This window comes from Acomys minous (genome assembly GCF_964271855.1).
Source record: "Acomys minous genome assembly, chromosome: 3".
In the NCBI taxonomy this organism is placed as follows: domain Eukaryota; kingdom Metazoa; phylum Chordata; class Mammalia; order Rodentia; family Muridae; genus Acomys; species Acomys minous.
Genome location: NC_140485.1, coordinates 96368979 through 96396100, shown reverse-complemented (window position 1 = coordinate 96396100; position 27122 = coordinate 96368979). Strand labels below are relative to the sequence as shown.

Here is a 27122-nt window from a genome sequence, read left to right as displayed (position 1 = left end):
CAAATCAGCTGGAGAAACCCCGGGCTGGTGGCAAGTTAAAGTGCTTGGAAGGCAGACCAAGACAGGCCACGGAGGCTGAAACTTTCCCATGCAGGCTTGGCAGCGATGCAACGCCACAGATCTCCTCTCTCCTGGGCAGTCAGAGGCAGACACGGTTGCCTGGGCCAATGGAGAGTAAGCTTGAGAGAATGTCCTTAATAATTTCCCCAATGGGAAGAAGTTTTGTTTTCCCTGTCTCTTAGGAGACCAGGCTAACAGGTCACCGGAGAACAAGTGTCAGTGCCAGGGCCTCCGGATACAAGACTGCCTTCTCAGAGACAGGTATTCGAGTGGCCCACTTTTGGCACAAGGGTCATTCGGTCTTCACTCTGGGAGTTTGGGGGTATGTCTTGGTGGGACTGGGGCCAGAGATCGACAGGTCACACCAGGCTACTTCCTACCTCTCTGGCTCTCTGTCTACCCCACTGACATCTGGTTATTCTTAGCCACAGACTGCCTTCACCCTCGTGTCAACTTATTAGAGCCGCAGAGACAGGCTGCTGGGCACTGGGAAATAGCGGTGAGTAAAGGCATGGCTGTCTTTCTTCTATGCCACCCCTGGAATCAGGTCTGGGACCTTCCTCCTCCAGCCTTCCCCCTCTGAACTGTCATGTGCTGGGACCTTTCTGTTGTCTTCCCTCAGCTCTGGCAGGTTAGCTTCTCAGCTCATCTGCTCAGAACCACACACAGCTCAGTAACAGAAACGGCACATACTACACCTCACCAGAAGGTTTCAGAGGCTCACAGAGTGGGAGTCATGTGGAGCTAGGGTGCAGACAGAGAACCACCCATAGCCGGACTTCATGACGTCTGACGTGGCTGATGCCACCTGACCCCGATTCTCTGCCCATGGCTCTTGCAAGAAGGGAGTTGTGCCAAGGGCAGGTTTTTAGGCTGGGTGGTAGAACTTTGCCCCACAAAGTGGTAATGACTAACTGGAACAAATTATTTTCTCCCTCTCTCTCTCTCTCTCTCTCTCTCTCTCTCTCTCTCTCTCTCTCTCTCTCTTTCTCTCTCTCAGCTTCGAATTGAGCTAGGCAGAGGGACCCTGAGCAGGGAGCAGCCATAGTAGGACACAGAAATGAAAGCAGGCAAGGTGGAGGGAAGGACACTGAAGTCTTTGTCACACTCTTTACTTCCCACACAAGACGGGAGCCTTGGGGTGACCTGCGCAGGCACCTGGCACCCATATTTTCCTTGCACCCTCCCACAAGGGGCCTATTTGGGAGACAGCCTCAGTGGCCTCTCTGACTTACCACTTACGGGAGCTAATAAGAATTCATTTGGTGTAGTCTTCTGATGAGGACACGCAGGCTAACAGGCCTTGGGCCATTCCTTTGTGTTATAGACCCTTCCATGATGTAGTCCAGCCAGGAGCCCAGATTTCCATATTTTGAAAATATGCTGTCCAAGTCGGGGTGGGGGGTGGGTTCAGGCCCAGAGTTCTGGAGTGGGAGGAGACAGAGACGGAAGCCAGGAAGGTGGGAAGGGAGAGTTGATTTCCAGAGACTGTGAAGATGAATTTGGTCGCTCAAGCTTTCTGAGATGCTGTTTCAAAAACAGATATGCATAAGTGCTGCCTGTGGTGTCCTCTCTGTGTGCTCTTCAGCGGGCCGTAGGAGCTTCTTTGCAGGCCTTGCTTACCTCATCAACACTCCTTAGAAGATGAACTTTTCCTTAGGGGAAAGGTTCAGGCAAGGGCACTATGACTAGAAATCCACCCCCAAATGCTGTGTGATTCCTGGTGGTGATCGTGGCAGGCAAGTGTAGGCTGATTTTGCTCTGGTAACGAATGCCTGTAGTGACCTTGTCATTCACACTGTTATTTACGGAATGAAAGTTTAAAGACTCGCTGGGCTTCACCCATGGAGACATCAGAAAGAAGTCCTATTCTGAGAGGATGCCCGGCGTGAGGAAAGAACTGTAGGGTCAGACTTCCTCTGGGCAGAATAATACCTACCCTAAGCAAGGAGGCCCGTTTGTGTTTCCCTCCTCAGGCCATGGACACAGTGTGTATTGCGGTCATCGGAGCTGGCGTGATAGGTCTGTCTACTGCTGTGTGCATTTCCGAGATGGTCCCCCGATGCTCTGTCACTGTCATCTCAGACAGGTTCACCCCTGAAACCACCAGTGATGTAGCAGCTGGGATGCTTATTCCTCACAGGTATCCAGGTGAGAGAGGGGCATATTAGCACGATGCTAATTTCACACTAGGCGCCTTGCTTGTGACCATTTCCCAGAGTCTCCTTGCTTACACTAAGCAAGTGAGTGATCCTGAAGGCTGCCTGGTGTGCCCTGGTCATCTTTAAAGGAGGCACTTCATCAGAGAGTTCACCCGGATCACAGGGACCTCCACTTTCTCTGTGGCTGAATGCCTTGGTCCACTGGACCAGCTCCTTTCTCTTTCTGCTGTTGCTAGAGGAAGGCTTTGTCCTGTTCCCCAGATTTTTTCCTTAGACAAGACTTAGGCCAGCACCAGTAATAGATACTGGCTGCTCCATGGCTGTCCCACAGGCTCTTCTGAGGATTAAATGAGCGAATATTCACAGAGTTCAAAGCAGTGCCCTGCACAGAGTCAGCCCTTTATCTGCATTTGGAATCATCCCTGCCATTCCGGCTACTACAGTTTTGTTTGACCAGCACTTGAATAGGAATTAGGTCATCATGCTTGCTCAATCCGCAGATGAATTGGAATCGTCTGTTCTTTGGCATGGTTTCTGTAGCACTTAGCCACTATTCTATTTTCTAGGGTTTAGAGGCTAGGGACCCTGGAATGCATATTAAATCAGCTCCTCACACTGACATAGGTCATTGGAGGACAGTCCATTGAGTTGACTGACATAATTCTGCAGTGCAACTACTTTTTAAACTTTAAAAAAAAAATTATTCCTCCTAGCACTTGGGAGGCAGAGGCAAGTGGATCTCTGTGAGTTCGAGGCTAGCCTGGTCTAAAAAGAGAGTTCCAGGCCAGGCAGGCCACAGCTATTACACAGAGAAAACCTATCTTGAAGTACAAAAAAAAAATGTGTATTGGTATTTTGCCTGCGTGCATGTCTGTGTGAGGGTGTTGGATCTCATGGAGCCAGAGTTACAGACAGTTGACAGCTGCCATGCGGGTGCTGGGAATTGAACCCATGTCCTCTGAAAGAGCAATCAGTGCTCTTAACCACTGGGCCATCTCTCCAGCCCCTGCAGTGCAACTATTATTTCTTCTTTATCTCTAAACAAGCAGCCTATCTGCAAATTTGGAAGAGAGCATCACACTCACATGGGCACGCTTTTCACTGATAACAATGCTTATTCAATACTAGAGGAATGTTTGTTGGTTCTATAACCAGTGATTTACTTAAAAGTCTTGTCTTGCTACTGACCATAGCTCTATTGACCTGGGGCCCTTGCTCATCACCCACCGTGTTGCCAGTTCTTTCTGTTGTTCCCCAACAATGCGCCTGGCTGGATTTCCCAGTCATACACTCATTCCTACTGTACCAAAGTCATGCTTCTGGCTCCTATGTCCTTTGCCCTGCCTGTCCTGTTCCCCCTCCATCAGTAAGTCATTACAAGAGTGGGTCAGATAGACATATACACATTTAAAATTCTGGGCGTTATGATTAAACACGTCTCCTTTCTGACTGTTTGCGGCAGAAGCACAGACACCACCGCCTCCTTTCTGTTACCCTTTGCTTTTCTCCGTGGCTATACAGAAACCCCCGTGTCCGTGCAGAAGCGGTGGTTCAGAGAGACCTTCCAGCACCTGTTTGAAATCGCCAAGTCTGCAGAAGCCGCGGATGCTGGTGTCCACCTGGTGTCGGGGTAAGAAAAAGGCTCTGAAGTCAGTGTGGACAGAACACCACGGACAGACGGCAGAGGCCAGCAGATCCTATTAGCATACGGGAGGATTTAGAAAAGACTTCAGACCATGAAGTGGTTTGAGAATATGGAGAAAAACAAGCAAAAGTCCTGAATAGCGAATAAGCACCGAGTTTGGGGTTGTGGAGGGTGGCGTGGCTGATGGGAGGCAGAAGAGGTGACACCGGAGTAGGCGCAGGGACCTCAGGCCGAGGAATGCCTGAGTAATTTGAGAATCAATAGAAAATGAGATGGCCCCCTAAAAGGAAGTGTTTAAATACCCTTCACTAAGGTGAAGGACAGGCAGTGTTGGAAGTTGAGCTTACGGCCTTGTACATGCTAAGCAAGTGCTCTACAATCAAGCTAGATTTCCAGTCCTAAATTATCCCTCGGAGTGTCATTAGGAAAACAGCGTTTCTGAAAGGACGAATACCTTTCTATTTGATTGTTAGCATCTGATTTGGAGGAAATGCATAGTTAAGTGAGGTTTGATGACACATTCAGCTTAACATTTCTAACGCAAGCAGCACTTGGAACAATGACTTTGTCCTACATGCTCCTAAGCATAGATCACTAAGTGTTCGAGCATCTTTAATTTAGATCTCGGTGTCACCAAATGACAAAAGACATTTGCCATCTGTGTTACCCTATCCTCCGAGGGCTGTCTTCAAGTCCTATTCTATGTTCGTGCCGTTAAGACTATTTAGAAAGTACCAGTCTTGGACCTGGAGAGCTGGCTCAGTGGTTAAGAGCGTTTTCTGGTCTCACTGAGAACCTGCGTTCAGTTCTACGCACGCGCACATAATGACTCCAGTTCCAGGAACCCTGCGGTCCCCTCTGACCTCTGTGGGCTCTTGCCTGCACATAGTGCACACAAACTCATGCAGGGACACATAAATATGTGTGTAATAAACAAACAAATAAATAAAAAAAGAAATAAAAAGCGCCAGCCTCGCCCTCTGATGCCAGGCCCCATGGACATCTCTTGTGTATCAGGAGGGTTTATGCTCTTTATCTCCCGCCTTCCCTGGACGTATTATCACCAGGATGGGTGGGGGAATCCTTGCTTTTCCAAAGCCTCTACTCAAAATCGCAGGTCTATTCTCTCTCTTCAGGGTCAGTTACTGAACCATACGGGGGCATGGTGTTCACTGTGCTATGGCCATGCTTAGCTCGTTCCAAACCCAATAAGAATTCGTCGACGTTGTCTCTAGCTAACTTTTAGAAACACACATGTTCCACAATTCTTTCCCTTTCAGAATTAAGGCTTTACAAATGTCCCATGTATCTTTGGTTTAACCTTGATCTCCAATTCATTCCTTCAAAGAGAGGTTCTTTATCTCTGGCCTTCCAGGTCTTAGGGATGTGGCAATGAAGAATTTCACATATTGCAAGCGCTTAATAAATACGTGTCGAGTGAATTTTACAGAAGACAGACCCAGTCCTGCCCTCAAGCGCCTGTGGCCTATGCGGGATGTCAGTTACCAGGGCCTACAGCACAGAGAGCCATGGAGGCATGTGCCTAGAGAAGAGACTTGCTCCAGACACTCATTAAAAGCCATGTAGGAAAAAGTGATTCTTTCGAGACCCTCAAGATGAGTGTAAGTTCAGACAGGTGAAGGGACAGAGAGAAGGTAGGCTCAGAGGAGACAGGCCCAGGCAGAGGGGACAGCACACACACTGACCAGCCTCAGGTGACTGTGGTGCATTGAAGGACTCAAGTCCATGGTACTAAGAAGCCCCTGGGGTGTTCCACAGTGAGGTAACGGTTCATATTTGCATTGCATAGGCATTTTATCTGTAATGTAGAAACTAAATTGGGGGCAATGAGAGGTGATAGTAGGATACATTGAAAGTGCCTTTTAAAAAATTTTTATTTATTATGTATACAACATCTGCCTGCATGTACACCTGCCCACCAGAAGAGGGCACCAGATCACATTATAGATGATTATGAGCCACCATGTGGTTGCTGGGAATTGAACTCAAGACCTTTGGAAGAGCAGCCAGTGCTCTTAACCTCTGAGCCACCTCTGCAGCCCCTGAAAGTGTCTTTAACCCTAGCACTGGAGAGACAGAGGCAGACGGATCTCCGCGAGTTTGAGACCAGCCTGGTCTACAGAGAGTTTCAGGACAGCCAGAGTTACATAGACAACAACAACAAACAAAAACAAAATAGGGGTAATGAAAAACCTTCATTAGCACCTGGCTAGCTAACATTTTAGAACTGGGCACTGCTGGAGGGGGAAGGGAAGTGACAACGCTGTGGAGGAGGGTCACGTGACCCAGGCAGGGTAGGATAATGACACGGATAAAGAGGTAGCTGCCTTCCATCTTCTCTGGTCTCCTCCTTGAGCGGTGGTGGCACACTCGGAGACACAAACGCTGGCATGGAAGCCCCAGAATCTTTTAACATTCAGATTGCATCTTGCTACTTTAGAGCAAGGACGATTGCCAATTGCTGACAGAAAAAGCTCAGTACTTAAAAAGTCCAAATGTGTAGCAGCTACAGGCAGCCTGTTTCAAGTTTCTTTCTTTCTTTTTTTTTTTTAAATCTAGTTAAAAAAAAGCCAAAACAATTATTTTGTTAATTATTTGATCAGTTATCCAGCGTCACAGGCTTTCTTGTTAACTACAAATACCATTCACCCCACCGTGCGGTGCCCCCTCCTCAAAGTTAACAATGGCGACCTCTTGACTTCTTATTTCATAACCTAGAATTTTACCTAAACTCCACACACTTGTTTCCTTCCAATTATCCAGGCGTGGTGATGCACACCTTTAATCCCGGCACTCGGGAAGATCACTATGATTTGAAGGCCAGCCTGGCTTCTATAGTGAGCTCCGGGCCAGCCAAAGCTACATAGTGAGATCCTGTCTCAAAAAACAAGCAAACAAAATCCTACTAATTAAGAGGTCATGTTCAAAGTCAAGGCTAACCTTTGAATTCCTTACGTTTCCCTTTTCTTTTTCACGTGAGTGTTGTGCAAAGCATTAGATAATAGTCACATGTAAATAAAGGAAATTGTGGCAAAAACATCTCAGAAAACAATTAAGTTAAAAGTGTAAGAAGACATGCTATATTTTTATGTGTTTGTTTTCTTGTTTTTTTGTCATGCTGGGGATTGAAAATCTGACCTGGTACGGCTAGTTTGGAGCTCCACCAGTGAGAAAACCCTCAGTCCTGCGAGTTCTTTACAAATGCCTGACTCCTTCAGTCCTGAACCCCTGGAATCTAGCTTCTCAGTTCTCTGATCCCAAGAGAATGGAAGATTTTATTTTATTTTTATTTTTGTGCTTATAGGAAGTGAGTTTTTAAAAGTGATTTAGGGAATTTTTATATGGAGTTAATGAAAAAATATATGACTTCACAAAATTTACGGAGCATTTTCTCCTTCCGGCTCTCCAGTTGGCAGGTATTTCGGAGTGTCCCCACGGAAGAAGAGCCTTTCTGGGCGGATGTCGTTCTGGGATTTCGAAAGATGACAGAGGCTGAGCTGAAGCGATTCCCTCAGTATGTGTTTGGTCAGGCTTTTACAACCCTGAAGTGTGAGACTTCTGCCTACCTCCCGTGGTTGGAGAAAAGGTTGGTTGAAATGTCTGTCTTGCCTGTCCCTGCGCCCTCCCCTTCATTTGACGTGGTGATGAATCATTGCCCAGCTGATCAGAAAGCACACAGCGGACTCCCCGGGTTCTCCTACGTTGTCCTGAGGCACACCAACGGTCAGGGCTCCTCGGAAGCTTCTGGAGAGTGTTCCTGTGGCAAGGACTGAGCCCGCATCACACTCATGGTGACTTGGTGTCTTGTTTGTCCCGTTCCCTCAGAGAAAAGCCAATTACTAAAATCTTAGTTTTCCCATTCAGAAAATGGAGACGTCCAGATAATGCATCTACCGCTTTAGTTCTTTGGATGAGAAAACTTTTATGCTTATCAAAAAATAGTTTAGATTTTTCCAACTTCCAGCAAAAACAGCTTCATTATTATTCTTGTTGGTAATATTATAAATTTGCTAATATGGCTATGAACAAGACTATTAAAATTGAGGGATTATCTGAAGTATGCAATGCTTCCTTAAAAACTTAGGCCTTTGTTGACCTTTGACCTTTCATTTCGGCTTGGTTTTCAGCACTTCCTCTTCTAGCTTGATAGGCTAAACAAGAGTGTTTTCATTTGAGATACATCAATAAATCTCTTGCTGGTTTGCTCAGCCATTGCATTATGCTGGGGGTGGGGGTGGGGGTGGAAAACACAAGTGCTGTCAAGCCCCAAATCTGGGTCCTGGATAAATACTCTGTATCTAAAAATGTCTTGGAGCAGAGGTATTTTGAAATTTGGTTTCCTTTTCTTTTTGTTTTTAATATACTTAATGAATGAGCCTGGCATCTGGCCAGACAGCCAATATGGTGGATGAGGAGGGCTCTCTGCCCCCTTTTCTTCTACGAAACGCTTTGCGGAACAGGGCAGGCTCCGTCACAGCCCACGAGGAGCCCTTTAGGCTGGTGGGAGGGGGAGCAATGCCACTGTGGTAAGGGACTAGGACAGCTGGGGCTCACTCTGTGGGCTGGGCAGACCCAGATGGGCAGCCACACAATCCCTGCTGTTCCTCACACGTGGGCTTGTTCTGTTGCCTCCTACGCCTCTTCCCCACAGTGTGAGCTCAGCCTTCTGTGTCCTGATTCAAATGGGAGCGGTCCCCTCAGCACGCTGTGTAGCCACGGCCTCAGCCTCAGCGCTAGCTAGGAAATGACATAACCCAGGGAAAATATATTATTTTATTATAACTTAGATCATTAATTTTTTTCCCCAAGAACAGAAAAGATCATCTCCTTCTCAAACATTGCCCAATAATGTCTAGAACAACCCAACACACAAAAAACCCTCAGAGGTTTAATCACCCGTGCAGGTGATATTTTCTATCTTGAGACAGTCAGTAAAGCCACACACTTGGCTGATTTTTTTTGCTTGCTATCCCAGCAGATGAATCATGAGACAGTCACTTTCCGGCCAGGCAGCCTACCTACATAAATTATTCTGAGGGGACCAGAGTCACCCTGCATTTGATGATATCTAGGAAGCCTGGAAGACTATAAATTAGACGGGCTGATTTCTTTCCAGGATGCCAGGCGTTATCCCATAGCCCTGAGGAGACCCACACAGAGCACAGCGCCGACCTCCCCGCTCACACTGCCGGCTTCCTTCTCTGTTGCTTTTTTTCTGGTCAGGTCTCGAACCTTCCAGTTTTTCTCATATTCTTTGTGTTCTTCCCACTGCCTGTCTGCTGTGATGTCCTACATCATATAGAAATTCATATCTGCATGGCACATCACCTAGGGGACAGGCTCTCCCAGCTTTATGCCTGGGTCTACTGGAGCCTAGTTTTCCCTCTGAAGCATCCCTCAGGGGTTGTCTCCTAGTCCTGCCTTCTATCTTCCAGTGCCTGGTCCCAGGGGTGGGGCTACAGAGGCCCAGACACATTTGCATGCATTCACTTGTAGGTTTTCCCTGGGTAGGCAAGGACAAAGGGAGAGGATCCTATCAAAGGTGGAAAAAGGATGCTATCGGCCTGCTTTTCCTGAGGATGCTAGGCTTTGTAGCCAACAGATGAAGGATGTGTGGGATACAGCAGCCCTGGTGGCTTTTATTAAGGCTTCTTCCTGGCTGCATCCTCTTCCTCACCTCCTCCTCTGTGGACTAAGGGAATGTGACTGCTCCCTTTCAGGACCATCTGCCTAAAGAAGCCTGTCCTGTCAATATACCCTCCCCAAAGGGACCGGAAGCTGCTTTACACACGATGTCTGGCGTTCTTGGAGTGTTTTGTATGTATCCATGGAGTCGGCCAGGCTGGGATGGACGCTCTGCGAGGTGTGCAATAGCGTGCAGTGCCTTGTGGATGGAATTAGTGATAGCAACAGTCAGCAGAGAAGAAACGTTGTCAGGGCACAATCAGACTCTATGCACTTGGCGGCTTTGTAAACCCCAAATACATTTTTAAGCTCTAACGGGGGGAACTTATGTGAGAGGCATAGCGGCAGGAAGTGTTGCTATGAAGAAACTAGGTTTCCCTGTAAATCTGTGTGCATACGACTTGCCAACTGAAAGTTTAAACTAGGCTTCTTGCTTTTGAGCATACTGACTGACTGTAGTTGATTCTTTGGTCTCTGGTGATAAGGTGCCAGTCTTCGGGTTGAGAGTAGGCAGTCAGCTTGGAAGATGACTAACAGTGCATATGCAATAATCCCAAAACACCCCACTAATAAGTTCCCACCCTTGATCCCAGGCCTGGCCATCCTTACTGCTCTACGTCTTCAGACTCTTTGTCTTCACTGTGGCTTCCGAGCCTCGCGCTGTTTCTCACCTCTCCTCTCCAGCCTGTTTTCACAACGGCGACTAAAAACTCCTTCCGATTGACTTTAGAAACCCCTACCAGAGTTACTTCTCTTCATTCTCGGGTAAGAGGAGAGCTGATGTCATATCAAGAGAGAAATCCTCCTTCAGACAGTTATGGTGAGAACTCCTGGCCGTCCTAATAAACCAGGTTTGGCCCCATCCTCCATAAGCCAATTAAATGCATAGACAATGGTGAAAAGCAAAAAGGGGTATTAGTCAATCTTGCCACATTGTGAAGAAAGCCAAAGAGGACTGGTCCACCCTCCAGAGCCAGATCCGCCTGCAGGATGCTAAAATTAGGTCTGGGGTTAAGCCAAGAGTGGTGATGTTCTTGGGAGGTGGAGGCAATTGTAACTCTGTGAGTTCAAGGCCAGCTTGGTCTACAGAGTGAATTCTAGGACAGCCAAGGTTACACGGAGAAACTCAACAAACAAACAAACAATATATTATATATATATAAAAATATATAAATATAAATATTAGGTTTGAGTTTTAAAAAGAGGGCCAGAGGTATGTGTAGTTGAATAGCTCTGGTCAGGGTGTGGTCTGGCTGTCACCCTGTCCAGCTCCAGTCTTTTCTGCATGGTGGTCTAACAAACTGTCAGGATTTTGTAAAACCTTTTTAGGGGTCTCAGCCTTCTCCTGGCACGAGATTCCTGAGCGAAATTTCAATTTCTTGGGGTCCATCTTTCACTAGTCTGATAGCTGAAGCAAGGGGAAACAAATGCCCCTGGCCCCTGCACTCTATCGGAATTGGTGCTCTCTCCCTCTGAATGTTCGGATGCCTGAGATGCCAGCTGGGCATGGGCGCAGTACCAGCCTCTTTCCTCTTGGCCAAGCTTTTGGGGCGCGTTGTCAGCAGAGGCGTAACCCCGAGGCTTACCCTCTGTCCAGTGTAGACTTAATCTGAGCTAAGAATTCTCACTTAAAGCTTTGCAATGCCGAGGCTTATATTTGGATAACATTCTCAGAATAAGGTATGGTCCGTTTCAAAGGATTGTTTGTCAGCCTAGACACCACTTCAATTTTAAATAATTAAAAAGATTTATTGTTCCTCATTTTGTAGTCATTGAGTTCCCATAAAACAATTAGAATATGTTTCGGTAGGTTGGTCCCAAGTGGGTGGGGCTCAAGGCATGGTTGGGCAGCTCTGTTGGGTCAGCTTGCCTCTCCTCTGGGCTGTACCCTCCCTCCCAACCTGCTTTCCCACTCGAAGGTCTCTGCTCCCCTCCTGCCAGTCCGCACTGCGGTGTTTCTCCAGCAAAGCTCCCTCTTCCCACTCAGTGCTCTTAGTCAGTACAGCTCCCTTTCCCTCAAGGATTCCTGGGCCATGGTGTGCTCTCTCTACAGGATGGGCTCGCACACGGTCGCCAGAAGCTCCGGAGGAAAGTGATGGTGCGTTTTATATCCCAAGTAGGTCTCCCCAACCTCTGTAATAGCAGCGTCACGGGGTTGTAAAAGCAACGTTTAGGCACCTGGCCATCTAACTTAATGTCTGCCTTCTGAATCCAGTTTCCTGCTCGACACTGGTGTCAGGCAGGCAGGCTCTTGCTGTATCTGCCTGAGATACATAATGATGGGCGGGCAGCACCATGCACTCACATTCAAACCGCACTGGGTGACCAGTCTCTGGGCATGTGCAGCAGCAAATTTCCTCCTGGGAAAGAGGTCCAAGAGGGACCCGCCACAGCAAGCCTGGGGGCAGGGGATGGGGCGGGGCTTCCAAAAGCCCAGCTCTTCTCCAGTGACATGTTGGACTTTTCTCATAGCTCCCAGTGAAGGCTGTGGAGTAAAAGAACATTTGCATTTATTGAATCCTCACATAGCCCTAACCTCTCTTTGAGCCGGGCACTCGCTTATCCCTAGGCTATAGTTAAGTAAACAAGTTCAGTGGTTTAAGAAATTGGCATGAATCCAAGGGCTGGTGAGTTCCCTGAATTAGAAAAAATAACCCCGAGTTCTGATTAGAGTGGCTGAGCACAGGACATCATGTTCAAAGGCTACCACCACACGGAACCCACAGTCTATTAAAAGAAAAACCAAGCCAAGACAGTGTTTAAAAAGAACGACCAGTTAAAACCTTTAAAGAGTCTAAATGGTGGTAGTTAAATAGACGTGCTTTACAGATGGGGCGCAGGTCCACCCACAGGCCACAGAACGTGGCGGCTTCTGCTCTATAGTGGGGCAAATCCTTGATCCTTCCTATTTTTCCAGGAAAGCAGCTGCAGCTGTGGTGTGTGTCACGCCTTCGTCAGCCCTGCACCCGATGTTGTCTCCTTTCATTTTCACAATGGGCTGATGAGGGTGATCTCGCAGCAATATGGAGGAAGGAATGGGAGGAGCTTCGAGAAGGTGGCTAGCTTAACAACGTCACAGGGACCGTGAGGGGTAGATGGCCCTGCTGTCCAAGTCTTCTTTTGGCGCTTGCTTGCTTTTAGTCTTTGACAGTTTCGTGCATTTGTATAGTGAGTTTTAGTTGGTCTCAGCCTGCATCACCCTCTTCGTCCCCTCCCCCCTCTGCTGAAACCCTCTGTCTTAGTTTGCTTTCTATTGATGGGATAAAACAGCGCGACCAAAGCAAGTTGTGCAGGAAAGGGTTTCTTTGGCTTCTATGTTCTCGATCGTAGCCTATGGTCAAGGAAAGTCAGGGCAGGAACTCAAAGCAGGAGCTGATGCAGAGGCCGTGGAAGGGTGCTGCTTACCGGCTTGCTCTCCATGGCTTACTCAGGGTCGTAGGGTTTTATTGCTGTGAAGAGACACCATGACGATGGAAGCTGTTGTAAAGGAGAACATTTGATCGGGGCTGGCTTACAGTTCAGAGGTCCAGTCCATTACCATCATGGCGGGAAGCACGTTGGCACACAGGCAGGCGTGGTGCTGGAGAGGGAGCTGCGACTTCTGCATCTGGATCCTCGGGCAACAGGAAGAGACAGTGTCACTGGCCAGGCTCAAGCTTCTGGGACCTCAAAGCCCACCCCCTATTGACACACTTCCTCCAATGAGGCCACGCCCACTCCAACAAGGTCACACCTCCAATAGTGCCACTCCCAGTGGGCCCAAGGGGGACGCTTTTATTCAGATCACCAGTCAGTCTGTTTTCTCAAACACCACAGGACCCGCTGGCCAGGGATGACACCACCCACAGCGGGCTGGGCCCTCCCATGTCAATCAGCATTCAAGAAAATGTTCCCCCCCACCCTCCCCACCCCCTGGCTTCTCCACTAGCCAATCTTTGGGGAGGGGGCATTTTCTCAGTTGAGATTCCATCTTTTTAGATGACTCTAGCTTATGTCAAGTTGACAAAACCAAAATGAAACAAAAGACCAAGAGCTCACCGTTCTTCCGGACAGCTCCTGTCCTGCTTTCGCATGTATTTTTCTTTTCTGTGACTCACTGAGTTTCATTAGGGTTACTTGCAGAGCATGGGTCAGGGTTGTTTTACTTATTACAACATGGGCAAACTACCAGTGGCTACACCACTGATAAAGGTAGGGTGCGCCTATGGTCCGATTGCTGTTTTTACTGTTTTTCTTGTTTTACTGCTCTAAAAACTGGGTGCGTCTTATAGTCCGAAAAATACGGTACCTTCTCCAGCAGCTACCAAGGGAAGGGTGGGGCCTCATGAGCCCACCCTACCTGAGATGAAGTGTTGAAGGCCCAGTCTGTCTGTGCAGGCCTTGTGCAGGCCACAACAGCTGCTGCGAGTTCAGGATCCCAACAGCTATATGACGTCCAGAATGGCAGTTTCAGCTCCCAGCGCCCCTCCCCACAGTCTGGCTCTTGTTCCTTTCCACCCCGTGGTTCTGTGGTGTTTGTGTTTGTTTCTTAAACAACACAGCACCGTATGCCGGCCACTGTTACCACAGAAGACCAACCTACTCTTCTTTCTGTGGCAGAGTTATGCCCGAGAGAATGTTTTCAACTTTATAAACAGGTCCATTAATGTCCATCCAGTGGACTTAACCTCAGCTTCCACACTGTCCCATGGAGATGGAGAGAGTGGAGATGTACGTCTATAAAAAGAAGTCCTGGACTTACTCCTCTTACTCACTCTATCACACTCAAGGTTTTCATTGGTTGGTTGTGGTTCTGCGTAGATGCTCGCCAGAGTCTTTGGTTTCCTGGTCCCAGGTAAATACCATTGCCTTCCATTGGTTTTCTGAATAACGAGCAAGGGTACATAGGTTGAAAATCAGGGCTTGGACTAAACAGAAAGTACACTCCGGGTTCAAATTATCAAGGGCTTAGCACAGCTGGGCCTTCTGTAAATATTTGGCTTATAATACATGAATCAAACCCAGAGGTTTCCAGCTGCCCTTCAAATTGCTCAGTGGTGACACGGGAGAGGTGCCCACAGTGGGAGAAGTGTGGTGACCGAGGGGCTGACTGCCAGTCACCCTCTGCTAGGCTTCGGAGAAGACAGCTGTCGGGTCTGTGATGCTGGGGAGCAGCAATGTTGTCTTTACTCCCCTCTGTATGTGGTACTTTCTAGAAATGGGACCAGCGTCAAAAGGCCATTTCCTTGCAGATCTTAATGCTAGTTTCAGGTAAACTTTCCAGCTAGGAAGTGGGGGTAAAATGGCAGTCTTCTCTTGTTGAGTTAAATCAGGGGTGAAACCGTGCCATCCTTATACCATCCAGCCACATCTTCACGCTACGTCCAGAAGTTTCTGACTTTTCTTGTGCTTCCCTCCTTGTGAGGGCTCTGTTGCTGTGGTGTGAAAGGGGAGGTGTGCTGAGAAGCAGCACGCGCATGTGTGCTCTCTCGTGTGCTCTCTCGGAGGCAGGGAGGTCTGTTTCTGCTGTCAGTCTTGTCTTCCCCGCATTCTCTCTGGATGTGCTTGAGTGACAGCAGACAGGGAGACAGATCTGGTACCACACTATTTGTCAGAGGCCTCCAGAGATGGAAGCAATTGTGTGTTCGTGTTCGTGTGTGTGTGTGTGTGTGTGTGTGTGTGTGTGTGTGTTTGCACACGTACACAGGCATGTGTATGCATGCACATATCTGAATGTTAATACTTCACTCTTTCAGCTATCTACACTGTCTCTCAGTGCTTTCTCTGGCCCTTGGCGAGGGGCAGTGTGTCTTACAACATCTTTGTCCCTCTTAGCAATGTGTTGCTTCTAGATCACTAACCTGCATCTGCTGAATGGAACTGCCAAGAGTTTCTTATGTTAAATCCCCTGTATCCTATAAGGAACCTAGGAGTAAGATTATAGGATTACAAGGGATTAAGATTATGAGGACGAGATTACTGATGGCTATTATTATTATTATTTTTAGAGGCTACAGAATTTCCACATTCAGGATGAAAAGCGTTGCTAGGGTGGGTGGTCTCAATGGTTGTACAACAAAGTAAGTGATCTTAGGGCCACTGAAGTGCGCACTTAAAAATAGCCAAGTGGTGAGAGTCTATGATGTGTGTATACTCCTGCAAGGCGACGAGGATTACAAGGCTCGGCCAAGCCAGCCCTTCTCATTATTAAACTGTCATTTATTCCATCAGCTGGGTATATTGGTCTCTGTGTGACAAACAGACAGACACACACACATAGACAGACAGACAGACAGACAGACAGGCACACACACACACACACACACACACACACACACACGAGAGAGAGAGAGAGAGAGAGAGAGAGAGAGAGAGAGACATAGAGAGAGACAGAGAGACAGAGACAGAGAGAGACAGAGAGAGACAGAGACAGAGACAGAGAGACAGAGACAGAGAGAGAGACAGAGAGACAGAGACAGAGACAGAGAGAGGGAGAGAGAGACAGAGAGAGAGAGAGAGAGAGAGAGAGAGAGAGAGACAGAGACAGAGACAGAGACAGAGACAGAGAGAATAAGCAATCATCCACTAGAGAGAGTTGACCAATACCAAGGCACATGCAAGAATTAGTGACACGTGACACGACGCGGAGTGGGCAGCATCTGAACAAGCCCTGCTTGGATGTTTAAAGCACAGATTAATTTGGCCTTGATTTTGCATCTAGCTAGAGGAACTCTGTGAAATGCTCAAGAGCAAAACACATGTTTTCTTTATCTTGGATTTCCAGAATAAGCTTTCCTTTAGGATTAGCCATAGGAGTCTCCGTTGGCCAAGGATGGAGCTAGACTTTGATGCCCTGAGCCCTAGAGGCTCCCGAGGGCCTGTTATTCCTGTCCTCCTGTCTGTCCCTCATTTCTGGGAAGTGGGTGAGACGTCATTACCAAGGCTCACCCCAGGCTCTCTTTCCTAGGATAAAGAGAAGTGGGGCTCTGCTACTCAGCAGAAGAGTAGAAGATCTGTGGGAGCTGCAACCCTCCTTTGACATCGTGGTCAATTGCTCGGGCCTGGGAAGCCAACAGCTTGCGGGCGACTGCACGGTTTCCCCTGTGAGAGGCCAAGTGCTCCAGGCTCAGGCCCCCTGGCTGAAGCACTTCATCCGAGATGAGGGTGGGCTGACGTACGTTTACCCTGGTACGTCCTACGTGACCCTGGGAGGAACCAGACAAAAAGGAGACTGGAATCTATTCCCAGATGCAGAACTTAGCAGGGAGATTTTTTCTCGATGCTGCGCTCTCGAGCCTTCCCTCCACAGAGCCTGCAACATAAGGGAGAAAGTGGGCCTGAGGCCCAGCAGGCCAAGCGTGCGTCTGCAGAAGGAGACCCTAGTCCAGGGGGAACAGAGCTTGCCTGTGGTCCACAACTATGGCCATGGGAGTGGGGGCATCTCAGTGCACTGGGGCTCTGCTCTGGAGGCCACCAGACTGGTGATGGAATGTGTCACCCTAGCTTCTAAGTCAAAGCTGTAGTTGACATCAAATGACAGTGAATGACCCCAGGTGTTGCGGATGAAAGCACAGCTTAAGGTCTACAACAGTTTCTTATAACTTTCCCATTGCTTGGAAGCTGGGAAAGTTGAATCTGACCTTTGTTTTCAGAACCAGAAATGGTGCAACACATATCAGTAGACTTAGAGAGCTTTCCACTAGTGACACAGGACACAAAGCCCCATTTTTGTCAAAGCATGTGTTATTAAAAATACTTGTTATACAGGGTAAGGTTTTGGGAGGATCCTGAAGGAGAGAAACCTGTTCTTTAGGATCCCAAATGTGGGATCGGAACGGTCTAGTGAGAGAACAGGTGATGTTAATTCACTAGAAGAGCAACCACCTCGTGCAGGAGCTTAATTGCTACCAGATGAAAAAGATCCCATGAACAGACTCTGGGAGGAGCTATATAAATGAGCCCAGAACTGGCAGAAGGGGGATTGAAGACTTGGGATAGATTTAGCTGTTTATCGCTGCCCTTCAAGACGCTCCTAGAGAAAACTGCTTTAGGGAAGGCTTCTGAGCTCTGGCTCCTGCTGAGGCTCTGGGGTCTGGTTACCCCTGGTTCCAGTGGAAGAAATCCTGCGGCTCCCGACCAGAGAATCGTTCCTCGGGACTGATATCCTTAAGGTTTTGTTGCTGTGTCAATTAATCCTCATTTCCTTCTGTTTTGGTTAATCGGGTTATAATTGACGTAGGTTCGGTCAATAAGTTGTTAATAAAATATTTGGGTTAAGAAAGTTGAGTCTACAGGATCCAATGCTAATTTATATGAATGATATAATAAATGGTAGGGGTTTTGTTTTTTTTTTTTGGTATCTTTAGCTCTTAAATGCATAAGAGGAGATGATAATGTGTGGGAAACACTTGGGGCCTTATCAGTTCTAGAGGTGCATGGTCCCCTCAGGTCTCAGAGCCAACCAAGTGGGTGGTACCACCTCACTAGATAAGACCACACAGTGCACACCTCCTGTAGTTAACTGTAGGTAAAACGAGGTTATTCACAGTGCAAGTGGCAGTCGCTTCCTCCCCTCAGCTGGTAGTGTGACCTTGGACGATGGCGGTAGAGTTGCCTACGAAGGTGGCACCACTTTAGGAGTAGCTTAGTGTCTGTCACTGTGTATGTTTTGTTGTTTCTGGAGCCAAACACCTAAGAGAAACAACCTAAAGACTTAGTTTGCTCATAGTTTCTGTCCATCACACCAGGGAGGCCCTGTACAGCAGAGCTGTTCAACTCAGACCCGCAAGAAAGCAGTGTGGAGAGGAAGCAGCAAGGGTGCGGCAGGACACAGGATCTGAGAGCCACTGCTTTATCCACGTCCCCAGCCCCGCCCCAGCCCCGCCCCCAGCCCCGCCCCAGCCCCGCCCCCAGCCCCGCCCCCATACTGCTGCCTTGTCCCTATAATTCATTTAATCCTTGAAGCCATCAATGGCTTAAGTCATTGATTAGGTCATCTGTATCTGAGCACACCCTCAGTCCCACCCAAAGGGCTGCCTTTAGCACTCTCCTAAGCGAACTTCCATCTTGTAAGCTGCCAATAGTGACTTACCATTGCTGCCACCGCCACCGCCACCGAGACAGCATATTTCATTACCACAGATGATCGAGAGCTGGCCAACTGTGCAGTGAACGAGCATTGTTGAAGATTGAGTAGTCTGTGGAACCAAAGAGCTAATTTGCTCATGGGGACAGAACGATCATTTTAAATGACACACAACACAACGTAGTCTTCATGTTGAGAAGTATCAGGGAGGAAGGGAATGTGTCTCATGATAAAATACATTTGAGACTTGCTGAGTTGAGGAATTTAACTTTGTGCCCTGACGTGGGTCTACTCAGAGCCGTTAGCCTGCCCCTGGACAGTGTGGATTCGTGGGGAGGGGTTTTGGCTTGGGAGAAGAGGACTCCTTCATTGAGACAGGCAGCGTTGGGACAGGGATGGCATTACATTTTTGGAGAGAGGCACTTTCTGTTTGTGAATAATAAAGTCTTATTTGAACCTCCTGGGGAGGTGTAAGATTGGCCCTACATATAGACAGGGCTGGAGAGGCAGCTTGCTGCTCTTCCAGAGGAACAGAGTTTGTTTCCTAGTACCCAGCCAGGTGGCTCACAACCTCCTATAACTACAGCCTTGGCATTTTCAACACCCTCTCCTGGCCTTTGTAGGTGAACACACACATATACATACTACACACACACATACACACACACACACACACATTAAATACATATTTAAAAATTATTTTAAAAATAAGAATGAGAAGATTCCCAGCATAGCTCATTTTTACTTTTTTTTGTTGAGGTTTTCTGTGTGATTTTGTTTGAAGAGAGCGTTCTGTTGAGGCTTTAGACATAACAATGTTTTAGGGGCTACTAAAATTGTTGCTAAACCAAACACGCTCATTTCTACTAATTTCCACCAGGGGGCGATATTGTATCAAACTCAAATAAACCAGAGCCTCTGAAAATTTACAAATGACGAGAAATAAAAAGCAGATAACAAAGTGTGTGTGTGTGTGTGTGTGTGTCTGTCTGTGTGTGTGTGTGTGTCTGTGTGTGTGTGTGTGTGTTTTCCTTCTTTCTTCTCCCCTGACTTTCTGGTGTGGAGACTTCAAAATTTACATGTTTATATCGAGAATATGTGCAGCACATGGGAAACACATCATGATAAACTGGCATTTTTGTTTGTTTTTTGTTTTTCAAGTCAGAGTTTCTCTGTGTAGCCTTGGCTGTCCTGGAACTCACATTGTAGACCAGGCTGGCCTCCAACTCACAAAGATGCACCTGCCTCTGCCTCCCAAGTGCTGGGATTAAAGGAGTGCACCACCACCACCCGGCTTAATAAACTGGCATTTTAACATGAAAAATAATGTTTTTAATAGTTAAAAATAAAAGCAAAGGGTGTGGCTCAGTACAGGTGGTATCTTGTCCTTCATGGGGCCATTCAATTTTTTTTTTTTCGTACAATGTATTAGATCATGTTTTTCCTTCCCTTACGCACCCCCAGGTTCTCCCCACTTCCCTACCCGCACACCTTTATGCTCTCTCTCTCTCTGAAAAACAAAACATCCATAAAAACTCAGAAATGAACCCCCCAACAAAAACCCCAATAAGACAGAAAAATACTAGAGCAAAACAGACAGAAACAAAAAGACCATAACCCAAAGAAAACTCCAGATCCATGGAGTTCATTTTGTGGTGGGCAACTACTTCTGGGCATGTAGCCTGCCTTGGAGCGTGGTTGATAAAACTACTGACATCCATGGGAGAAAACTGATTTTTCCCTTTGCCAGCGGCAGTCAGTTGTAAACAGTATCTTGGGTAGGGGTGGGAACTTTGAGCCTACATGTCCCTCTCAGCGCTGGGACCCTAGCTGGCTTGAACATGTTTTAAATGTACTCACGTGATGCCAGGCATGGTGGTGCATGCCTTTAATCCCAGCACTCAGGAGGCAGAGGCAGGTGGATCTCTGTGGGTTTGAGGACAGCCTGGTCTACAAAATGAGTCCAGGACAACCAAGGTTATACATAGAAACTTTGTCTTGAAAAACTAAACCAAACCAAACCCCCCCCCAAAAAAAAAGTACTCACGTGTTTCTTGCATTTGTGTCAGTGCTGCAGCTTTCTCGTTCTGCGTCTTGAGTCTCCCCCGTGCTATGACCCCTCCCTATTTGCTACCCTGCTCTATCTTCACACTCATTTCATATTTCTAAAGCTCAGCATTATAGCACGGAAAGATCAGGGCCTTCCTGGCTACCTGCCCTGGCTTCATGGTCACTAATTGCTAAATGCTTCCTTGGTGTCTCTCAAAGGTTATTATTATTCATGTTGGTCCTGAGCTGCCAGTCAGGGCTGCATTTTAAAATCAGATGGGGAGTTTGGTGGTGATGGTGGTGGGTCCTGATGCTCAGCCTTGCTCGGTTACTGCAGAATCTTTAAGACAAGGGGATGGGTGAGGGGGCATGGGAGATGCTACGGCGTTAGTATGTGGTCAGAGCTGTCCACCGGACTCTGAGCCTTGGCAAGAACCTTTCCCCTTAGATCTCTCTGTGGCTGCTATAACCCGTGCTTTCCCCTTCTCCCTCGCTGTCATATGGCAGAGCCAGGAGAGTGTGCTGGCTTCAGCAGGTACATCCTCATGCACTCCGGACAAGGTGTCCTAGGAGCTATCTCCCAGTGTGGCTCTCTAGATACACTGGAAATTGCTTTGGCAGCCAGAGACGGTTGCCTGTCTGAAAGATGAGAGATAGAAGACACCTTCGGACAATCACCTGAGCACGTAAGACAACAGAACTCTCGCCATGATCATGACCTGCAGCCTTCTCTCCAGGAAACCGTCCCCTTCCTTCCACGGCACAGCACAGCACAGGAAAGCTGTGTGTCAGACTGGCCGGACTCCAGGTGGCTGTCTTCTGGTCCAGAGACTTGAACAATCACTTGTGTAACAATTGACACAAAACCGCTCAGGACACGGTTGATAACCAAGATCTTCCTTAGTTTTGTCTCTCCTCTTAACTTTGGATCAGCCAGAGAAATCAAGCCATGCAGCCGTATCTGGTGACATCAGTGACATCGGACGGATGTCTTGCCTTTGTCGGCCTGCTTTTGTTTCGCCTGCAGAAGGTGCAAGGCTGACACCTCCCCCCTTTTCTTTTCCAAAGCTTTCTCATTCCTCTGCCTGCCTTTGTGCACCTGCCAAGTGCAAGGGATCCAGGCCTACTCCCACGCAAGCACTAAAGAACTAGCCCTCACGTCTCTCTTGGTTGGTATGCTAGCCAGCCTTCTTCAGAGAAATAAATCCAACATCCAGCCTTAGAGAGATTTATATCACAAGGGGGTCAGGTCAGATCACATGATCACAGAGGCTGAGCAGAGGGCTGTAAGATGGAGGTGAGGGGAAAGCTAGTGATACAGGCTCTAGTCTGAGCCTGAAGCCCAAGAACCAGGCAGCCCCAGTCTGTCTCAGCAGCACCCCCCCCCCCATCTGAGTGTGCAGGTCAGGGGTGCTGGTGTCTGAAGGTTTCTACCAGTTCCCAGAGAGGGCAGCTTCATCCACCTTCCTCACCTTCCATCTATCCATGCCCATGCTGGGAGGCTCGCGACACATTTGTGAGGGCAGAGGACTCAATCTAGAGTCAGTCTTCTGAGTCATTTCCTCTTCTCTGGCGAGCAGGATGGCTCAGTGGCTAAAAACACTTGCCACGCAACTCTGGCAACCGGAGTTCAACTCCCAGAACCCATGGTAGCAGAAGGAGGGGACTGATTCTTGATGCTCTTTGGAGACCGCCCCCATCCACACCCATGTGGGTGCCCTTAACCCAGGCAAGTTAGCACACGAAGTAAACTGTTACAGCTGGTCTTTATTTCTATGAAAATTTCACGTTTATGGAAGTGGAGTTTTTTTTTTTTAATTGGGGAGCGCTACTTTGAGAACGGACTACCTGTTTTCTTTCCCTGTTTCCAATTTCAGAGCATCTTTTATAATTTTTTGGTGCTCTGTAGACACAAGGGAAGACTGGATTCACTCTTAAATCCTTGCTTTCAAGTGTGGGGCCTTTGTGGCTGAGTGTGTGCCTGCTGCGCGGTGACCCAGGAGAGCGAGGCGACTTTGAGACGATGTCATTGTCAGCATGGTGCTTCTGCGGACAAAGGTTATGTTCAGAGTTTAGGATTTTATTCACTTGGAAAGAAAAGATGTTGGGCAGAGAGGTCAGAGCCCAGCTGTGTGTAATGTATAGAAGATAAACTATTTTTAAAGTGACACATATTCCTGTTGTAGAATAGACACACCAAATGGGCCCTTCTCTCTTTCAAGTTCCCTTTTTCCCCTTCTCTTCGTTTTTTCCCCCTTTTCTCACCTCCTTTCTCCTTCCTCCTTTTCCCCTCCCTTCCTTCCCCTCTTTTCTCTCTTCTTTTTTTTTTCCTGCCTTTGCCCTCAACTTCTCCTCTTCTCTCCCCATCCCTGCTCCTCCTCTTTCTGTTTTGTTTTGCTGCTTGTTTTGTTTTTGAGACAGGGTCTTGTTATGTGGCTCTGGCAGTTCCAGAAGTCACCATGTAGACCAGGCTGGTCTTGAACTCACAGAGATCCATCATTCGCCTCTGCCTCCAGAGCACAGGGATTAAAGGGATGCACATCACACCCAGCCTTTCCTTTTCTCTTTTGAAACAGGGTCTGCTATGCAGCCCAGGCTGGCCTGAAACACCAATTGATATTTAAGCCAAAATTTCTCAGTTAATTAAGAGCCTTTAGAGATAAGAGGTGAATGGTGGACCCCTGCCTGCTGGGAGTTGTAGTTCTTACAAACCCGCTACAAGACTCTCCTATAAGGAAGAAGAGAATGGTGGACCCCCTGCCTGCTGGGAGTTGTAGTTCTTACAAATCTGCTACAAGACTCCCCTACTGTCAAATATTTAAAATGATTGCAGTCCTTCTAATATTTCTTTCCCTCGATTTCCCTCATCTTTCTTCTTGAATGTGTGAAGGATGGAGGCACGTTTGAAGCCTGTTTCCTGAGGATATCACTCACTGGAGAAAAGCTGATTGAGATGTTTAAATGGTGCCTTTCTTCTTGGAAAAAAAAATCTCAGCAGTTTGCCACCAGGCCTGAGGGTTTTATTATCCTAAGTGACTTGGCTGTCTATAAATCACAGCCCTAAGTAGCTAAAGGGAACACACTGTAGTTGAGTCCCTTAAAACCACAACCAAGGCTTCCTCAATAGTTAACAGAGCAATTGACTTCGTCAGCTGGCAAGAGGGGTGGGGGAGAACCTGACGGCCTGGCCTGAAGCCATGTTAATGCACAGTCCATCTCTCACGGCCCTTGCCCTGGAATTAAGCTTAGCTTGGCCTATGTCGTACGGTATCTACCCATTCCAGCTTTCCAATGGGCCTGAGCTTTTCCCTGCATTCAGAGCCGTCTAGCCATTATGTGTAGTGGCTCTGTTGCTTCTGCTCGGGTCCCTTTCTGGACACCTGCAGGGACTCACTTCAGTGGACTCACCTGTGTCCTGGGCTCTTTAATGAGAACAAGAAAACCAGGTATAGGTTCAGTTGCAAGGAGGAGAAAGCCTTGAAGTATTTGCATAAATAAGCCTAAAAGAAGCCAGGATGTAGGCAGTTTAGGGCTGGTAGGGGGACTCTGTGGTCATCAGTAATCCAGGCTTCTTGGATATGGCCCTGTGCTCACCATAGGAGAAACTCCAGCTATTTTCTCCTTTCCTTTTCCTTCAAGGAAATGTCCAAGAAGACTCATATACCATTTTGCCTCAGTGTTTTTGCATAGAATTTAGCCTCAGAGCTCCCCCTGAGATTCAAGGGAAGGTGGGTATGTAGTCATTCAACTTGGTGGCAAAGCACAGGCCAAGCTATCAGCTCTGCTTGAAGGACCAAAACACACCAGCTAGATTAAGAATTTGTACTAAGTGGGGCTGGAGAGATGGCTCAGCAGTTAAGAGTCCTGGCTGCTTTTCCAGAGGCCCAGGGATAGATTCCCAGCACCCACAGGGTGATCGCTACCATCTGAAACTCCAGTTACAGGGGACCTAACGTCCTCTTCTGGCCACAGTGCACAGACTTACATGTAGTCACAGCATACACACACACACACACACACACACACACACACGGTGCACAGACATACATGTAGTCACAGCATACACACACACACACACACACACACACACACACACACACACGGTGCACAGACATACATGTAGTCACAGCATACACACACACACACACAGTGCACAGACATACATGTAGTCACAGCATACACACACACACACACACACACACACACACACAGAGTGCACAGACATACATGTAGTCACAGCATACACACACACACACACAGTGCACAGACATACATGTAGTCACAGCATACACACACACACACACACACACACACACACACATCATCATCATCATCATCATGTGTACCAAGAGAATCTTTAATGATTTCCTGGTGACTGCACGTGCTAGAAACGTGTAGAAGAGCTGACAGGCAGATTATTTAGATTTACGTGGAGGCGAGCAGGGGAAGAAATGCAGGTGGGCAGAGCCAGAAGCTTGGCAAGAGGTCATGTGGGCCTGAGGAGGCTGTGAGATCCTGACTGCTTGTCAAGTCTGAATGCATAAATCAACTCTACAGTCCTCAGAAAAGGGGAGGGAGGGAAGGACAGAGACAGAGAGACAGAGAGAAAGAGAGAGACAGAGAGAAAGAGAGAGACAGAGAGAAAGAGAGAGACAGAGAGAAACAGAGAGACAGAGAGAAACAGAGAGACAGAGAGAAACAGAGAGACAGAGACAGAGACAGAGACAGATAGAGACAGACAGAGACAGACAGAGACAGAGAGACAGAAAGAGAATATTTTAGAATCTCTAAGAAGCGTCTGGGCTGGAGAGTGACAGTCAGTGGTTAAGAACACACACTGCTTTTCCAGAGGACCAGAGTTTGGCTCCCAACACCCATGTCAGGTGGCTCACAGGGGCCTGTAACTCCAGCATCAGAGGATCTGACACTCAGTTCTGGTTTGCACGGGCACTTCCAGTCATGTGTGCTTACACACACACACACACACACACACACACATACACACACACACACACACACACACATGCAAACCCTTTTCTTTTTTTCTGCAGTAACTTCTGAAAGGTGGATGCTTTTTTATGGTGGTAAGTGAAAACGACAGGAGGCCATTGTTTCTGCCTAAGCTCCTGCTCATCCCTATAGCTCAGATTAAATTTACTCAGAGTAAAGATGAAACTAAGCTGTTTATCTGACCCTCCAAAGGCCAAATTTTCCAGACAAGTCTATGCCAATTGATATGCTAATGAAGGTCAGCCGCAGCTCCCTCAAAGGAGCAGGTAATGGAAAGTAAGTCTATGCTAACCAAGCAGCGATTTTTCTGTTCTTATGTGGAATGACCAATAGGTTCTTTTGTTTCTGATATTTTTCAGTCAATAAAATCACCATCCTCTGTCCAGCCCATAAAAACAGTGCATTTCCTGAAATGAAATTCTGCCTGAAGCTAGAAAGTGGGGTGGGGGTGGGGAAGTGGGGGGGAGTCAATTGGGGATGGTTGTAATAAAGATGGTCCCTATATGTTGCTCCTCCCCCTGTGGGGGGACTTTGCCAGAGATGTCCACATCTATAGGTTTTGAATGCTTAGTTGCCAGGGAAGGGAGCTCTTTGAAAGGATTAGAAGGATTAGGAGGTGTGGCCTTGTGGGAGGAAGTGTGTCACTTGGCTTGGGCTTTGAGTTTTCAAAAGCCCATGCCAGACCTAGGCACGCTCTCTCTCTCTCTCTCTCTCTCTCTCTCTCTCTCTCTCTCTCTCTCTCTCTCTCTCTGTCTCTGTCTCTCTGTCTCTGTCTCTCTGTCTCTCTGTCTCTCTCTCTCTCTCTCTCTCTCTGTCTCTCTGTCTCTGTCTCTCTGTCTCTGTCTCTGTCTCTCTCTCTCTCTCTCTCTCTCTCTCTCTCTCTCTCTCTCAGATGCTGCTCTAGTGCCATGTATGTTGCTATGCTCCCTGTCATGATGGTAGTGAGCTAAGCCTCTGAAACTATTAGCCAGCCTCAGTTACTCAGTTAAATGCTTTCCTTTGTAAGAGTTGCTGTGGTTACAGTGTGTCTTCCCAGTGATACAACAGTGATTAAGACACCAATGAAAACCATTTAACTAAGCTGTTGTAAGTTTGCCTTTGAGCACTAGTTACCTCAAGAGTAAAACCTACACACAGCAGTGCAAACTCAACATTTGGTGACATGTGGCTTCGTTCTAAAGATCTGTAGACCATGGTTTCCTATGACCAGAAAGGGCTTGTTGATATATTCATGTCCCATCTGTATTTACCATCACTCACTGCTAGGCTAAACCAAGACACAGCTACCCAGATAAATTCCCTAGGACACTCAGCGACACCATTCACTTCTATGGCACTAGCCCTGGGAGTATTATCTTCCTGGTCAGGAGCTTCTGACCAAAGGGACCTTTCAGCAGTGTTGATTCTGCCTTGGCACAGCATGCAG

General features: G+C 47.6%; 1 protein-coding gene across 3 annotated transcripts; it reads left to right on the top strand.

Moving 5' to 3' along the window:
- The first annotated feature begins 168 nt into the window (after positions 1–168).
- Positions 169–17900, top strand: DDO (D-aspartate oxidase). 3 transcript variants are annotated; one of them, XM_084775112.1, is made up of 5 exons: positions 169–321; positions 2037–2211; positions 3744–3852; positions 7298–7474; positions 16520–17900. In XM_084775112.1, exons 2-5 carry the CDS (start codon positions 2040–2042, stop codon positions 17073–17075), a joined length of 1014 nt encoding a protein of 337 aa, XP_084631238.1. In that variant the 5' UTR covers positions 169–321; positions 2037–2039; the 3' UTR covers positions 17076–17900. The 3 variants fall into 3 exon arrangements, with proteins under 3 accessions (XP_084631238.1, XP_084631239.1, XP_084631240.1); XM_084775113.1 differs by lacking the exon at positions 169–321 and adding an exon at positions 328–559; XM_084775114.1 differs by lacking the exon at positions 169–321 and adding an exon at positions 1073–1130.
- The last annotated feature ends 9222 nt before the right edge of the window (positions 17901–27122 follow it).